The 17,083-nt window shown below is 49.5% G+C and overlaps 1 protein-coding gene across 1 annotated transcript in view; it reads right to left on the reverse strand.

Moving 5' to 3' along the window:
* GRIK4 (glutamate ionotropic receptor kainate type subunit 4) overlaps nt 1-17,083 on the reverse strand; it is a 188,549-nt gene that overhangs the window by 31,950 nt on the left and 139,516 nt on the right. The window contains exons 8-10 of the mRNA XM_038161536.1: nt 8,429-8,590; nt 4,192-4,344; nt 2,713-2,817 (exon numbers count right to left, since the gene is read on the reverse strand). Of these exons, the coding sequence (XP_038017464.1) occupies nt 2,713-2,817; nt 4,192-4,344; nt 8,429-8,590 (420 nt within the window). The remainder of the gene's footprint in view (nt 1-2,712; nt 2,818-4,191; nt 4,345-8,428; nt 8,591-17,083) is intronic.

The following is a 17,083-nucleotide window of genomic DNA, read 5'->3' on the forward strand; positions in this document are numbered from 1 at the left end:
TGTTTGGTGCGTTACATAAATGAATTAAAAATTGGATGTCAAAAAGCCCTGCCTCTCCTTGCCCAAAAGCAGCAGCAAGTTAGAGAATCTAAGTGTCTCTAATTTGCTTGCTGGCTGGATCAGCCTCAAAATTCGGTGAACTCTCCATCAAAGCTGATGAGCTGGAAGTCCCTGTGGCTTCACTGGATGGAGGGAGAGAGAGGAGGAGACGGGAAGAGGGAAAGAGAGGAAGAGAGGAATGGGCAGAGTTAAAATGAGCTTGGTTAAAACTAAGCAGGGAATAGAAGTGTTTCAAACAATCAGTTAATACAGCCCTTGGGAGCAAGATTGTCTCCAGGATGTGAATGCTTGTTCTTTACCCTGTTCCTTTAATTAAAATATTTCTAATGATTTATTTAGTCCTTTTCATTAAAAGGCTGGCAACATGAAAATAACCATTTATGGCACAGCAGAGCTGCCTTTGGCTTCTCTTTGCAGGAACGTGGAGGGGAGGCAGGTTGGGCAGGAGGGGAGGCTCTTCCCAGTTAAACACATCTCAACAAACTCCCTTAGGCTGGGAGGAGCCCTGACACCCCTCTGGGCACTGCTGTGGATCAGAAAAGCTCCCTGAGACAGGGAGAGAAGGCAGGAAAGCTGAGACAGGAGCAGTTTTATGAAAATCAGCTCTTTCCTGGTGGGTTTGTGACAGAGCAGGGCTTGCAGCCACCCCCAAGGGTCTGCCCTGTCCTTCCAGCACTTTCTCCCTGAGGCTGGAGTGTTTCATCCCCCCCTGCAGCCCGATGGGGAATTTGGAAAGCTTGATCCCAGTGCAGCTTTCCTGGGCATGTCACAGACACAAAGCTCCTTTTTCACCGAGCTGTTACAACAGGTCAGCAAAGGTTCTCTCCTGTCACAGCAGGTTTGTGGGGAAGAGATGAGACTTTAGTCTCAGGGCAGATCAGGCTGCAGTCACAGCTCCCCACAGAGCTCTGGGAGAAGCTCTGCTCCAAAAGGACCTGTGAGTTTAACGTGCAGTCCCTGCCACATTCAAACACATCAAAACCAAAGCTGTCACAGGGAGCTTTGCAGCATTTCCTTCCTGAATCCAGCTGAATTTGTGCTCCTATTAATGCAGATGGGCTTGGATCTGTCACTTCTGTTCAGAGGGTGATGGGTTTGGGAGAGGATTAAAAGGGCATTGATGCTGTGAGAGATCTCTGTGGGGAAAATGCCATCCTGATCCCCCCTGCTCGCTCAGAGAAACGCAGCATCAAAGCCAAGCTGTCACTTGACAGGTAAGGACTGGCAGGTAACATCCTTGCCAAGGCTGAAATTCACTGCTGCCAGGCCAGGAGAGGGCTCCTGGTGCCAAAATGCTCTGTTGGTGAGGGTAGGGTACAATAGCTTTTGTTCTCTGCCAGCCTCTACAAGTGGCAATCTCTGAGAAAAGGGCAGCAGTGGAGCTGTCAGCAGGGAAACAAGACAGATGAAACCCCTTTTTTTAATGGTACTTCTATTTTTTTTTTTTTCTCCTGAATAAAGATTGGATTTACCAGCAAATTCCTTGGATTTGTGTCGAGTAATCTCATCAGTCTGATTTCCTCAACTTCAGCTCAAACCAGAAAATATGGCTTGGGCAGAAAGTGTGAGATGAGGAAATACCACTCAAATTAATGATTTTAATGAAATCTGCTCGGTGTTCTGTGGGCAGAGGGAAGCTGTGAAGAACCTACGAGCACCGCGACAAAAAGAAAATGAGTGTGAGCTGAGCAAACCTGTTAGAGAGGAACCATAAACCAAGAGTGAAACGAACCTGAACTTCCCCTCACAGTGGGGAGATAAAGGGCAGCCCCTCACATGGGCTTGCCCCATTTGCTTTCTCTCCCAGAAACAGTTTAAAAAGATTCACAGTACCCATTTTTTCCCTATTTCATAGAAAATTATCCCATTTTTTTCCCCATCCAAATAATTTTAAGGAAATGCAGCCACAAGCTTAAGAACTGAAGGAGTGTGAGCGTGAGCTTGCAGCTGGCACAAACTCCTTGCCCTGAATTATCACCTGGGACCGGCCAGAGATTGGCTCTGCCATCACCCCCTCCAGGGCCTGATGGATTCAGACAAATCCAAACCCTCCTGAGGTACACCCTGATGAAGTCAAACACGCTGAGATTGCCAGCCAGGGCTCAGCCAGAGCTAAGGTGACACCCCGAGCACCTCATGGTGCAAACAAGGGGGGGCCTGTCACCGTCATATTTTCTGAAAAATCCCTTTGCTCAGGATTTCTTCTCCTGGGAAGCTGAGAAGCCTCAGAGAAAAATGAAAGCAATTTTATCTCATTTGCTTCTCCTGTGTTTTGCTGCTTTGGAATGTGTTTGGACATTGTTTACCAACTGGTCATTGTTTGATTGGTTTTATGTGAATTGTTTTAACTTAGTGACTAATCATGGTCAGGCCATGTCAGGACTCTGGAGAGAGTCACGGGATTCATTATCATCTTTTAGCCTTCTGTCTGTATCCTTTCTGTATTCTTTAGTATAGTTTAGTTTAGTATTCTTTTATATAATACAGATCATAAAATAATAAATTTGCCTTCTAAGAACATGGAGTCAGATTCATTCCTTCCTGCCACGGGGGACCCCAGAAAATACCACAGGGCTCCACAGCCCCTTTTGGTCCCCAGAGCATCCCCCTGAGCCGAGGACACCCTCCCAGCCCTCCCCTGGCTGCTCTCACCTGCCGGAAGCCACCCCGAGTGTGCTGCAGGATTTTCAGGGCGTAGTTGGAGCGCTGGCCTTTGCTGTTGAATTCGATGTGGCCGGTGAGACCTTCCAATTCTACCTGTCCAAGAGAGACTCAGTTACAGCGCCCAGCGAGGCTGCCCCACCCCACTGCAGGCTTTTGTCTAATACCACCCAGGCAAAACCGAAAGAAGATCCTTCAGTCCTGATCAGAGACCCAGAAACGGGGCAAATTGAAGGCCCATTTCCACTAATAACCTGGGGCAAAGGGAATGCTTGTGCCTCCACAGGTTCAGAGGTCAATCCAAAGTGGATTCCAGCAGAGAATGTAAAGCCATTATTTCAAGCACAGAAACACATTAATGACTCTGAACTGGACAGTTTCAGAGTACAGTACGGTACTTTAAAACTCTAGAGTACTGTGCTCTAAAACGCTAAACTTTTCTCTACTTAGCTTAACGTGTCTCTGCTTTAAACTATAAATCCACATTCTTGCTTCCAGCACCTAAGTTTGGAAGCCTTTTCCAAGGTCTCAGATCAAATCCTGTGTTTAATTCTAAGCTTTGGCTTACAGGCCCAAAGTTCTGAGAGTTCTCTGTCTGGACACAGGAGGGATGGCCCCACGCACCCCACATTCCCTGCAGCAACAGCAATGCAACCCTCTTAGCTCAGTCTTATTTGTTTTTGGAGTTTGGTTAGAGGAGAAAAGACAAGGAGAGGAGCAGGGAATCAGCAGCACGAGGTGCAGGACTCCCAGATCTCCTTGCTTTCAGAAAACCAGCTCCACGTCCCCTCAGTGCCTCCCTCCATCTCTCCATCCCAAGGCTAAGACCACTGGGTCTTCAAGCAGCAGAGCTGGGGGGAGCTGGAGGATTTTGCTGTCCCTGGCTAAAGCTGGGATTTAAAACAATGGGCCAAAGGGTACAATGCTCAGGATCAGCTGAGCTCTCCTCCGGGGGGAAAAAAAAACCTCTCATAAATAAAAAACCTTCATAAAATATCCTTGTCTCATTTAAACCCAAACAAAGTCAGAAACCTGCTCCTGCTGCATGGTCGCCTCAGCTCTGAGAAACCACAAACTCCAACTATTTCAAAAGGCTGGGATTTCAGAGTGTTCTTGTGCCAGATTTAGGCTTCTTTCGTTCCAGAAATGACAGTTTTGGTTTCAAAGGAGCCCAAACCCATGGGGGAACTTACATCTTGCCCTTGAGCTCTGAGCAATTGTACTGCGTGATCTCGTATCAGCTCAAGTCAGAGCTCAAATCACTTAGAAACATTCACACTTTAAAAAAAATAAAAATAAAATTGAATTCCAGCTTTTCTGCAGCAAAGCCTGAAAAAGGGAGAGTTTCATGTTGTTCCAAGGCTGGTGACAACCCAAACCCTCAGATCTCTCTTTTCAGTGCCTTCAAAGAGCCCGGGCAGAGCCAGCCCTGCTGCTGGCAGCCAGGAGCAGCCCTCAGCCCCCTCTCACCATTCTCAGGTAGTTCATGAGGCTGGTGCCGTGCTGCCAGATCTGCGCTGAGCCGCAGGACAGGGGCTTGACGCCGATCTCCTGGCTGCGGTTCAGCTCCTGCACCGCCGTCACCACCGCGTACACGGCGTCGAACAGCAGCGCCGAGGACAGCTGCGGGGGAAAGGCAGGGAAAAGTCAGCTTGGAGCACACAAATCCCCCATCCTGCTGCACCTCGGAGCTGGGGAGTGTTCTGTGCACAGCCCGGGGTCAGCTGGGGTGCCCTTTGTGCCGGTTCGTTTCATCCATCACTGTCGTCTCTCTATCTCCTTGTCGCTTCCCAATCCTTTCTATCTCAGTTTCTGCAGTTTTCTTTTCCTAATCAAGGGGGGGTTTTCAGTGTTTTGGTGGCTCTGATCAGACTGCTGTGCAGGGGGAATGCTCCTGAGAGAAGCAGGAATTGCCAGGGGGAATTGCTCCTGAGATCCGATGCCTGCTCCCACAGGAGGGAACTCGACTGCGCCGCTTCCGCCATCATGGGTGGCCTTCTCTGACCACTTCTTTGACAGGCAGACCCACGAGAAATGATTGCTAGATCTGCTTGTCCAGCAGCCAAATCCTGCCTTTCAGACCCCACAGAGATCATCCATCCCTCGCTGCAGCCGCCAGTTCCCTGCTGGAGCAGCACTGCTGAGGGGATGTCCAGAGTGTCAGAGCTCATCCCTCTCCTGCTCACCTTGGCTTGGGGTGCCTGTGCCCAGGTTTCTTTGTCCACAGCCTCACAACCCCCGTTTCTCACTCATGCACAGCAGTTTCCATGGCTTTGGGCTCGTTAACAATCAGCTATTTTCTCCCTCGTGCTCACTGTTGCAACTGAGATTTCACTTTTAATTACTGTCACCTCCTGACTGCTGGAATTAAGCTGTTGCAGCTCATTACTATCAAGGCTGCATTTCCCTTATGGATACTTCCAAGAGAATCCTCTTCCCATCCCAGCTCTGGGCAGAGGGTTCAGTCTCCAGCCTGGGGCTGCTTTCCCCACCTTACCCTGGCTGTGACTTCCAGCCCTGCCGTGGCTTCTGCATCCTCTCCTCCTCCCAGAGCCTGACCAGGTTTATTCTGCTGCCAATGGCCCTGCAGGACAACCTCACCCAGCTCAATGATCCCAACAATCCTTGGGCTTCCACTCTGTTGCTAATTTTGACTTTACCCTGCTTGGTCTTACTTGGACCTCGCTGACTACACTGGTGTGGGATTAGACACTTGAGAAGCAGCACAAACCCCTCAAAACCTACAAGTCATCCCAAATGAAAAGGCAGGATTCCAGCCTGATGCCATCAATGCCCCAAACACCAGCTCTGACAACACCAGCGACCTTTCACTCCTTCAACCTGCAGAGGCTGACCTAAACATTCCCCTCCTGGAAAGCCTTTCCAGAGGTTCTTAAAGAAGCTGATAAATTCTTCTCTCCTTCTTTTATCCCCTTAATACAATTTTTTTTCCTAACAGGGTTTCTCCAGCCTGTCCTGTCCTCAGCCCCTGCTCCATGAAGCTCTTTCCATGCACTTAATTTTAATTATTAATTTAATCCTGTTCGGGTGACAGGATCTCACACCCAATTTGCAATTCCTTTCCTGAATCAGGAACCATATTAACATCAGCTGGGCAAATGAAACTGTTATGAGACCAAACACAACCCCTGCAACCCCAGAATTTCTCCCATTTCCTACCAAATCAGAATATTGGCCCAGCATTTTTCATTTTCTCCTGCTGGGTTTCCATTTCCATTTTCCCTGAGCAGTTAATCCCTTATTAGATGGTGAGCAAGAGACTTGTAGATCTCAGTGAAGCATTTGACAGTATTGATTGGAATGTTTTACTTCTGAACTCTGGGAAATTCATTAGGATTTCTGCCATCACCCTTTATGATTTCAAGCAATTTAAGTACTGGGGAGGGTGTGGAGATACACAGGATCAAGTTCTTGTAGCATGGAATAGGAATCCCTTCCCTGCAGCCTGACTTGGCATGGAACAGAGGTCAACCACAAAGTTATGAGGTCACAACCTTCAGCAGAGGAGTGAAAAGAGACTTTTGGAGTGTCCTGCAGGCAGATCCAGCCAGAGGGATCTGTCCCTGCCCTCCTGTGCATTGCTCAACTTTCCCCAAGTCACTTATAAAAACCTCTCACTACTTTTATATTCTCATTTTAAACCACAGCTTTGTCCCTGTGTCACAAAAAGCCAATTTTCCCGCTGACAAATTGATTCTCTCCCTCGCCTGCACCATCTGATTTGTGCAGAGCCCTGTTGGTTTTGTGCCCTTCTGCAGTATCAGAGCTCCATGGAAAATCCATGGAGCTTGGGGGACTTCCCTCAATCCCCAAATTCTTGACAATTCTTGCCGCTGAAACACGAACAGGTTTGGGTTTGGCCATATGGGGTTTTTCTTCCCTCTCTAAAACATTATCAGCTGTATCTTTGCCCCCAAACCCAACACGGGGAATTAAAGCCATTAAAACCCTGTGAAATAGACTTTGCAATCTGGATTTTATTCAATGACATAAACACTTAATTACAAACATCTGTTTTAGCCTAAATTCTAATTACCAAATCTAGCCATCTGTAATTTGAATGATTTTCTCTGATTTCCTTTCTTTGCAATGTGATTAATGAGAATGGCATCGGAGCAGGCAGCTCCCTCCTCCTTTGTCAGATGCTTCCTCAGCTCCAGCAAGAATGCCCTGGGATTTTTGCAGCTCACAGGAAACCTCCCTCCTGTCACTTCCAGCTGCTGAGCTTCCTTTTCTCTCTTTAGGATGAGTTATCCCACAGGATAACTCCTTCCCAGGGCTGCACAGAGAGATGCTCCCTGCCAGATTTCCAACAGCAGAGGCAGAAAGGTCCTGGATTCACCTCACAGGCAAAAGAAACTCTGCTTGGGAATATTTCACCTCTGCTCTGTAACTTCCCTACCCTCAAATCCTTTTCCCATCACCTGGGCTGTGCTATCTTGAAGAATTCCAGTCCCTCCAGGCATCCTCCACCTACAGGTTTTGCTGGATGTGGGGTAAGAACCTGAAATGAGAATTTTCATTTCCCCGTCACACCTGCTGCTGGTTCCTGCTGTCTCCTGTTTGCACTGGGAGGAGGGAATTTGTTTTTAATGCCTCTCAACAGCCCCTGCAATCCAAAAAGGAATTTTCCTGCTAGAAATCCTAGGGAGACTGAGCAGGGCAAGCTGATTGCAGCTGCCTCTGGGTGGGAGGGAGAGCACGATGGTCCCAGGCACAGGAGCTCAAGTCAAGGCAAGGGATGTGGACACAAAGGGCAAAAATCTCCTTATTTTGCCTCTTAAGGCTCCCTTTGTGGTGACAATAAGGAGGTTTTCAGCAGCTCAGCTCGTCAAGGGGCTCTGGGTTCATTAAATTCCATGCAAAGGGTTCAGCTGATGATATTTTCCCCTCTCTCTCTCTCTTTCCTCCCGCAGCTGCAGCTCTGATGTGGCAAATCTGCTTTGCAAACTCTCCCAGTTGTGGAGAAATCCCTGGGGAATATTCCAGTGCTGATGTGCACGCTCCTCACCCTCCTCAGGGAGCTGCTGGAGCACAGAGCACAGCTCAGCCCCTCAGCATCTGCCTGACCCAGCTCCTCCTGTGCCATCTGCAGCCACAATCCCCCCTCCACGAGCCATTTTCCTGGAGTTTAAACACACAGGGATAAACTTCATGAGGGAATAAAATGAATCAGAGCTGCATCATCCCCTGCACCCACAGAGAAATACAATCCAAATCAAGATTTGGCTGGAATTTGAAGCTGGGCTCGCAGTCCAGCACAGAGGAGCTCTGCTGAGCTCTGCACCCCAAGATCCTTTGGGCAGCTCTGACTTCCAGGGCCTCTTTGCTGTTTTCCACATCCTCTGTAAATCACAGATTGACAGCTCAAGTCCTCTCTTATCATACTTAATAAAAATGCTCTGCTCTGGCTCTTCCTTCCCATTCCTAGACCAGCATCTCCTCATAAAATCCAATCCAACAGCAGCCTGGGGGTATCCCTGAGCCCTCCAGCACAAGATTAAATAAGATTTAATAATTAAATTATTTAATAATTTAAATAACTTTAAAAAAATATTTGAGACCAGAGTTTCTACCCCTGAGTTGCTCAGGACCATCCTGAAGCTCTTCCCACGAGGTTTCTCCACGGTCTATCCCCGTTCCCAGCTCAGGGAGGTTCTGGGAGATGGGAATGGACTTTACTTACTGCAGGCCCAGTAAAAGGAGCGTGGTCACAATTCTCCTGCCAGGACTGGTTGAGGCTCTGGACGAACTCTTGGAAGAAGGCATGAGACTGGTTGAAAATGGAGAATCCCAGGATGTTGACTCGGTCGTCCAGCAGGCTGTCCAGGCGCTGGAGGGAAAACTCCTACAGCAGCCCAAAGCAGAAAATGGGATTAGAGGGGAAAACAGGCACGGAAAGCTTCAAAGCCACTCAGTGCCCTTGAAGGGAACAGGAGCTGCGAGATCCTGGATGTGAAACCCTTGCAGCTGTTGGAAGGGAGGGCCTGGGTTTTACCAGGATTTGACTCAAGTGCTGCTCACCTCAGGCTTTTAATGAAGATATCACCCAAATCCAGTGTTTCATTGGCCAAATTCCACGAAAAAAAACCCCTAAACCCTCCAAAGAGGGTGTCACTCACCTGCTGAGGGAAGCTGCTCCATCAACACATCCAATTTGGTGACACCAAGTTTCAACTGTTAAATTAAATCAGTTCTTTCCCACAGCAGGAGGAACTGAATTCTACCCAACCCTAAAAACCCCCACCTCTGCACTGCTCCTTTCTGCTGCCAGGTCCCAGGAGGAGATGCCACCCTAATGCCCCGGCGAGGCTTAGAGGGTGCCTTGACTGTGAGTTTTGGAGTTGGGAGCCTCCTCTTGCATTTCTGCAAGTGCTAAGAAGTACAAAAACAACTAAATAAAGAAAAAAAATAAAGCTTAGAGCTTGGTTTTGCTCCTCACATCCACGGAAGCAGCCTGGGGAACAAGTCCAGCCCTCCTTGTCCTGTTAGCAGGGAATAATGGCACTTTCCTCACTAATTTCTCTTCTGCTAATTGCTGGAGTGGAGTGAGGAGGTGGGAGTGACACTTCCAGCAACTGCTGGATGCCCATCACGGATCCAGCCATCCCTGGGCTGCCTGGAGGATGAAATTCCAGCAAGTTGAGCCATTTTTTATCTTTGCTGGGCACGCAGGAGCAATTCCTGTAAATCTCCCGAACATGGGACTTACAAGACCATTCCAGCCCGGCCAAGACCCACGGGAATGCCATCAGAGGCAGGATGAAGCACATTTTGGACACGCTAATGTTGGGTAATGTGAAATTGCCTGTGAACTATTGATTCATTTGAATGATATTATCCCCCTGCCTTGCTGACAGGTGATCCATTCACCCACGGCATCCTGTCAGCCCCGGCAAGCAGGGCAGATGGCTAATGAGGAGCTGGGCTGAGGAGGGGCTGGCTGCGGGCAGAGCAGCAGGAGGAATCTTAAACCCCTGTAAAATGCTCTCTCCCTGCAGCCAGAGCCTCGAGGCAAATCGTGCAGGGCACCAGGCAAACAGCTGCCCCACTGCCCTCTTGGCTTCAGGCTCTCCAGGAGGAAAATGAGATGTTATGTTACAAAATCCAAGGTTTCATCTTGTGCCAGCCCGCCCCAGCCTCAGGGCAGCTGAAATTAGTGTGTTTATTTATTTATTGTGCCTTTTGTCCCCTGAAAACACTTCCAAGCTTTTGAAGTTGAAGGTTTTGTTATGCTCTGATCTTTAAATAAGCAATTACTGGGCGAGGGAATGAAGTGGTCTCAGTTCACACGGGGAAACTGAGGCAGGGGTGAGATTCACCCCAACCAGGCACAGCCACAGGGCTGAACCCTCAACTCCTGCTGCCCTGAGTGGCTGAGTGCCATGGTCAGAACCAGCCCCCTGAAGGGATCTTTTCCCACTTTCCCTGGGTAAATTCCCTGCCCCAGGCAGCTGCCAGGACTCTGTGCCTGCAAACAACCACAGCCAGACCCCGACAGGCTCCCCCAGAGCCAGTAATCTGCTCTGGTTCAAACATTACCAGCAGCTTTGCCTGGCTCCCATCACCACTGGCTGCTTTGTGCAAGCTTTGGTCTTTTCCCACAGCCAACCCTCTCCAAATCCATCTTTTTCCAGCCGCAGAAAACGCCATGCCTGTGGCTGTCACATCCGTAAAGCGTCACCTCTGTGACACACAGGGGTGGCACGGCCTGGACCTGAGCCCTTCCACCCTGCTCCCTGTCCCTTCCCTGGGCTCCAGCTCCCGTTTTTGGCCTTTCCATCAGAGGAGCAGGAGCAGGGGGAGGGCCAGGGGGAAATGAGCCGTGAGCTGCCCATGCAATGAGATGGAGATGAACCACCCGAGGGGGACACACTTCATTTGCACTGGGATAAGAGAGATTTGGTAAGGTCAGGCTTTGCTGCAGAGGGCAAAGGGGTGAGAGCATCCCGATACTCCCAGAGCTGCCAGCTCAGCTTCTGGCCCTATTTGTTGGGGTTTTCTCTTCCCCTTTTACACTCATTCACCACGCTTGACATTTCCAAACCCACGTTTTGCAAACAAAACCTGGTTTGTTATTCGAGACCCGCGCCTCTCAGCTGATTTCCCACCCGTCCTGCCCTCCTCCCATGCTGTAAGAGGCAAAAACAGGCAGGACAAGGGGTGGGAAACTCCTGATCTCAGGGGTATTTTCAGGTGGAGAGCCAAGGATTTCTCTCTGAGATGTAGTGAAAGATATTCCTACACGAAACACTTTCCCAGCTGCCTTTTTCTCCTCCTGCAGTTACTCTCCCTCATCCTCAGTGCTGGCTGGAGCTTCTGCAGGATAAAGATTCCCAATGCAATAAGAGCAAAGAGCCATTAGGAAAATAACTCTGCCATCCTGTTTATGAGGGGACTCCAAGCCTCCTCCACCTGTGCAAACACAGCTTTATAACCACATGCCTTCAGAAAATGCCATCAAAATGATGGGTGCAAACAGCAGCTCCCTCATTTCCTCCCATTCCACTATTTTTTATCCCTCTCCCTGCATTGGAGGAATTGCAATAATTGCCTAAAACTTGGCCCTCCATCTCAGTCCAACACAAGGCACAGAGAAGACCACCAGGAATCACGCCAAGGTGAATTTCAGGGACACAAATCCTGCCTGCCTGAATTCCTCCCCCTCTTTGCACTCTGTTTTTTAAAACACCCACCACATGTCAATATTCTGTTTCAAGAGAGCTCGGTAAAAAATTAGACCCGGAGGATCTGCAGCCAAAATTAATGAACTTTTTTACAGAAAGAAAAATCCCCAGGCCTTGCTCCGATCACAGCAAATTCAGCAGCAGGCACCAGCAGGCAATTATTTTCTGACTGCTACTACAGGGCTGCAACCACGAAATGTGTGCTGTTAAATAACAACACTTAGCAATTCCGTGGCATTCTATATTTTCCCGAGTGCTAGGCACACAATTAGCTAATTGAATTCCACGGGGTTCCCTGGGAGACAGCACTGGAGGAGTTATTAGAGGATGAAGTCACTGCCTGGCTTTCTGCAGCACTCCACCTGCACTCTTCACTTTCCAGCAGCACACAAACCCCCTGGAATGACCCCAGCACGGAGGGCACTGGGAGGAGCTGGCTAATAAAAGCCACAGAGGTGAGCTCTGCGCTCCTAAAGCCATGAGATGGGAATTTCCAGCGTGGCTGGGTGGGATTTAGGAGCAGATCTGCAGGTGACACCCCGTTCTTTAGGGACATGAAGCCATCAGGAACAAGTGATGCTCACTGCAAGTCTGGCTCTGCAGGTCTGGATGGAGATCAGCTGATCCCAACCAGGATTCTGCACCCACAGGTCCTCTCCCACCTCAGCTGAGTCCGTGAGTTTGGGAGGGAATTGTCCCTCCTTTCCTGCCCCTGTCACTGAGTTTGGGAGGGAATTGTCCCTCCTGCCCTGCCTCTGTCATTGAGTTTGGGAGGAGATTGTCCCTCCTGTCCTGCCCGTGTTACTCTGGGACATCCCAGCAAAGACACTAAGTTAGGCAGGGAATTGTCCCTCCTGCTGTGCCCATGTCACCCTGGGACAGCCCAGCAGTGACATGAGTTTGAGAGGGAATTGTCCCTCCTTTCCTGCCCCTGTCACTGAGTTAGGCAGGGAATTGTCCCTCCTGTCCTGCCCCTGTCACTGAGTTTGGGAGGGAATTGTCCCTCCTGTCCTGCCCCTGTCACTGAGTTAGGCAGGGAATTGTCCCTCCTGCCCTGCCCGTGTCACCCTGGGACAGCCCAGCAGTGACACCCTGCTCCTCACCCAGTGAGGGAGATCCCAGCTGCCTTGCCCCGGGGGAACTCCTGCCCTGGAGTTATTCTGCCCTGGAGAGGAGGAAACCGAAGCAAGAGATTTACACCTGGCAGCACGGCTCTCAGAAACACAGGGGCATGGAAGGTCTGGGTTGGAAGGGACATTAGGCAGCATCTCATTCCACCCTGACACCTTCCCAGGCTGCTCCAAATCCTGGCCTTGGACACTTCCAGGGATCCAGGGGCAGCCACAGCTTCTCAGGGCACCCTATGCCAGGGCCTGCCCACCCTCACAGGAAGAATTTCTTCCCAATATTCCATCTAAATCTGCCTTCCTGCACCTTAAATCCATTTCCCTTTTCCTATCACCCCATGCCCTTGTAAAAATCCCTTTCCAGCCCTCCTCTTGGTCACATTCAGGCACTGGAAGGTGCTGTAAATCTCTCCAAAGACTTTCCTCCAGGCTGAGCAGCCCAAAAGACGCGTGGGTTAAAAACCTGCCTTACAACACAAAACATCAAAGCCAGCATTCATCTATCAGCATCTCACTAATGAGGCTCATCCCAAACCTGAGCTAAGCAATCAACTCCTAGGCTAAAGGAAATGCCAGAAATCATGGCCAGTTCTTCCCTCACCACTGGCTCCACTGCTTCCCGAGAAGAGAGGCTGGAGATTTCAGCACGTGAAGGACCAGCCCAGCAGGGAATTGTCCATGTCACAGCAGCTGCCTGGCAAAAAAAAATGTATTTTAAAGCATGGAGCCACCTCCCCTGCCCTGCCATGCTGGGATGTCCCTCCTGAGAGTGGCTCCAGGTAAATCTTCCCCCTGCAGCAGCCACTGTGCTGCTGAGCACTGCAGCAGCTCCTGAGCTCCTTCCAGCATCGATTTTGCTGCTGATCCTGTTCTGCAGCCCGTGTGTGTGTGCAGGACCTCGATCCTTATCTCATTTTTAATAACCCACAGTGCCTGGGCAGCAGGGAGGCAGCAAGCAGTGCCTGCAGGCTGGGGACCAGCCTAAAGAGGGGATCTTTCACTGACACCCACACCCTGAGCTCACCCCAAACCTCTGGAAGGAACAGGGTTTGCTCAATTCAAGCTGCACCAACAGCAAGGTGCCCACTCCATCCCTCCCCTCTCTCTTGCACGCACACAGTTTTATCTTCCTCTCCTAGTCACTGCAAGGACTTTATTGGATTTTTGGATCTGCTGATTAACAGCCTCCAAAACCCCCACCAACACTGGGCTCAGCAGGAGAAACTCACTGCTGTAAACTCAGCAGAGACTGCACTGACCTCGCTCCCCTCCAGCCCCTCTGGCAGCACCAAAGGCTGATTTACACCTGATTTACACCTGATTTACACCAGGCCCAGGACACTCCGTGCTGTTCCTGCTCTTTTTTCGTGTGGGATGGGAAAGGAGAACGCTGGGCCAAGGCTTCCATTTCTCTATTAAACCCTCACTCTGGCAAAACCTCCTCGTTCAGAGCGTTTGGTGCTCAGGAAAGCTCTCCAAACCAGAGCGCAATGTCCATCCTGAGATTTCTTGGCCGCTCTTGTGCAAGAGCCAAACCTGCAGCGCCAACTCAGCACAGCTCTGGTGACATCACCTCTGTGTGTCATTATTCACCATTTCAGGGTTAATAAAGTATCCCAGAGCAGGGTCTTTGGGCAAACAGAACTCCAGGGAGCCTCTCCCCAGGTCGTGGAAGGCAGAACTAAAACGCTCCAGCCAAAAGCAGCTTGACCCTGCAATGGTCACTTCCCCACCCCCTGGCCACCAAATTTTCCCCCCAAAATCACCAAATCTCCTCAGTAAGAGGCAGAGAAAATCCCTGCCTTGTCCTCTCTGGATCCCACTGCCCTCAGAGCTGAGCTGCCAAGCTTGTAAATCATCCCAGAACACATTTATTTGTTTACTCAAGTGGACAATATTATGTTAAGTGCTTTCCATGGTTTTCCTGAAAGGCTCCATTTATTTATAAACTACGGATGGAGTCAATAAGTTTCTAATGTGCCACATGTAAAAATCAATTCCTCCAGGAGGGGGAAAAAAAGTGGAAAAAAGTCATCACAGCAACAATTTGAGTAGGGAAGTGGATGGGGTAGATCCACTCAAGGCAATGTTCGTTGGCCATTCAGGTAGGGAGAGAGAAGCTGTGACCTCAGTGAGCTCAGGAACAATTTAGGGGAATAAATTGATATCTGTAATTGGATTTCTCTTCCAAAAAAGGCACTGATGTGCCTTACAGGTCTTGAACCTCCTCATGCAAGGCCAGCTGTTAAATTTTGGAGGCTGTTCTTCAAACAAGAGCACTTTTAGGAAAATACACTGCTCAAATTTCCACTTCTCTGCAGGGAGCCTGGGATTTGGAGAGAGACAAATCCACAGAGAGGTCAAGTGCTCAATGTTGGGACCTGAGAAAAGACTGCTCTCGGAAAAAAAGAGGTGAGAAGTAGGGAAAGAGGGAAAGAGAGAGATTTGCCCTCCTTCCCACCTCTTTTTTTCCCAGAGTTTCCAGAGGCTGGGGTGTATCTGAGAGAATGATTCACCCAAAATTTGGAAATCAAGCACAGGAATCTGGTCGGAAAATAAAGAAGACTGAGGCAGCAAAAGGCAGGGAGGCACAGCCACTGCTTTGTCTAAACCCTCCTTCCCTCATGCTAACTACAACGAGGAGAAATTGCCTTGGCAGCCTTGCAAAAACCTGATTTGTTTGCCCTGCTAGCACATGCCACTGAAAATATGATCCATAAATCCCAGCAATGATCCGGGCTCTCCAGAACACTTCGCATCAGCTGCTGGGAATCAGGAGGGCTGGCTGGGCTGGGAGGGGAAATCTGTCACAGGGCAGTGAGAGACTCTGCCTTCCTCACCTGGGCAAGGGAGAAAACGGAGTTGGATGTGGATTTTTTGCCAGGGGATGAAGGCCAGGAGTGCCCCAAGGCTGCCCCTGGAAGCTCAAAGGCCAAAGACCACAGCCTGGGCTGGAGCTCATGGTGAAAAATAAGATTATTTCACCACAAAAAGGCAATTTCACAAAACCTAAGCCCTGGTCAAAGCCTCATCTGTAGTTCCCTGTCCCTGTGCTTGATTTGACATCATCCCTTCCTTCCAAGGGATGTCACCCCGCTGACAGGCTACGGCAGAAATGTGTGACACTCTCTGGGGGATTCGGTCACCAATTTCCCCTCCAGTTCCAGGCTGACAATTCAGTTTTGAAAACCTCATCCTGTATGAAGACCTCTTTATAAATCACCAAACAAAGAAGAGAAAGCAGGAAACAAGACAAAAAAAAACCCCAAACCTGAACTGATTTATCTGGTCTGTGGGAGTTGAACACGGCAGCTGTTTTATCAGCAGCAACACCTGCACACAATTTTGTCAGGGAACAAAACTGCACCCAGTGAATTGCCCTGCCTGACTCGAGGCGCTGGGAAACCTCCTTTACACCTTCCCCCTCAGAGTAATAATTTTAATTGTTTCAATTATTCCCATCTAATCGTCAAATATTTTGAAATTTAAACCCAGCCTGAGGTCCGGGTATTATCTAAAAAAAAAAAAAAAGAAAAACAACAAACCAAACAGAGAGGGGGGAAAAAAAATACAAAATCCAATAGCTACACAGAACTAACAAGCTAAAAGAATTAATTGTAGCGTGGGGTTTTGGAGGCATCCAACACCCCTCCTACTCTGTGCTGCTGATTTCAGGGATTTCCAGTGCTGGAGGGAACATTTCCTTCAATGCACAGCAGTCTGCTTGCAATGGTCTATTTGTGCAGCATTATTATTATTATTATTATTATTATTATTATTATTATTATTATTATTCTGCACTTCACGGCCCCCTCACATGGCCGTGAGCTCTGTGGAGACCCAGCCAGCCCTGCCAGGGAGAAGGGAAGGGATGATGAGCAGCTCCGAGATCCTCCCAGCACCTCTTCAGGGAATTCCATCCCTCCCCAACGTCCCAGAGCCACGGAATCATCACCACGTGGAGATGCCAGGGAGAAAATGGGTTTTTTTTTGCCAGGGGATGGAAGCCAGGAGCACCCCAAATGTAGGATGTGGGGAAGACAAATGCACCAGACCTGAGAGTTCCATGAGGACTCCTGGAAAATTTGCCAGGCTGCTGCTGCTGCTGACAAGAAGAGGTCCCTGGAGCTGGCTGAAGGAGGCTGATAATGAATTTGCGCGCAGGAAAGGAGCCTGTGGATATTTTTACATCGGGCTGCCCGCCTCAGCTCCCTTGGAAATGTGTTGGGGGCTGAGGGTTCCTCCTCATCTGCTCCAGGGATCTACTGGGAGAGCACTGGTGGCACTGCCTGCAGGCACCAGGCTGGGACAGAGGGGCCATCACCCCCCAAATCCCCTCCTGTGCCCCAGCACACAGAGAATTCCCTCCTCTCCCACTCACAGAGAGCAGAGCTGCACCACACCATGAGCTGTCAGCTGGGATGTGCTTATTAAATAAAATTAATGCTAAAAGACAGAGACAGAACTCCCCTCTAGAGCTGCAGGGCAGGTGTTTAATTCAGCATTTTATCCTATTTTCTCCTCTTT

This window comes from Motacilla alba, chromosome 24 (assembly GCF_015832195.1).
Source record: "Motacilla alba alba isolate MOTALB_02 chromosome 24, Motacilla_alba_V1.0_pri, whole genome shotgun sequence".
In the NCBI taxonomy this organism is placed as follows: Eukaryota; Metazoa; Chordata; class Aves; order Passeriformes; family Motacillidae; genus Motacilla; species Motacilla alba.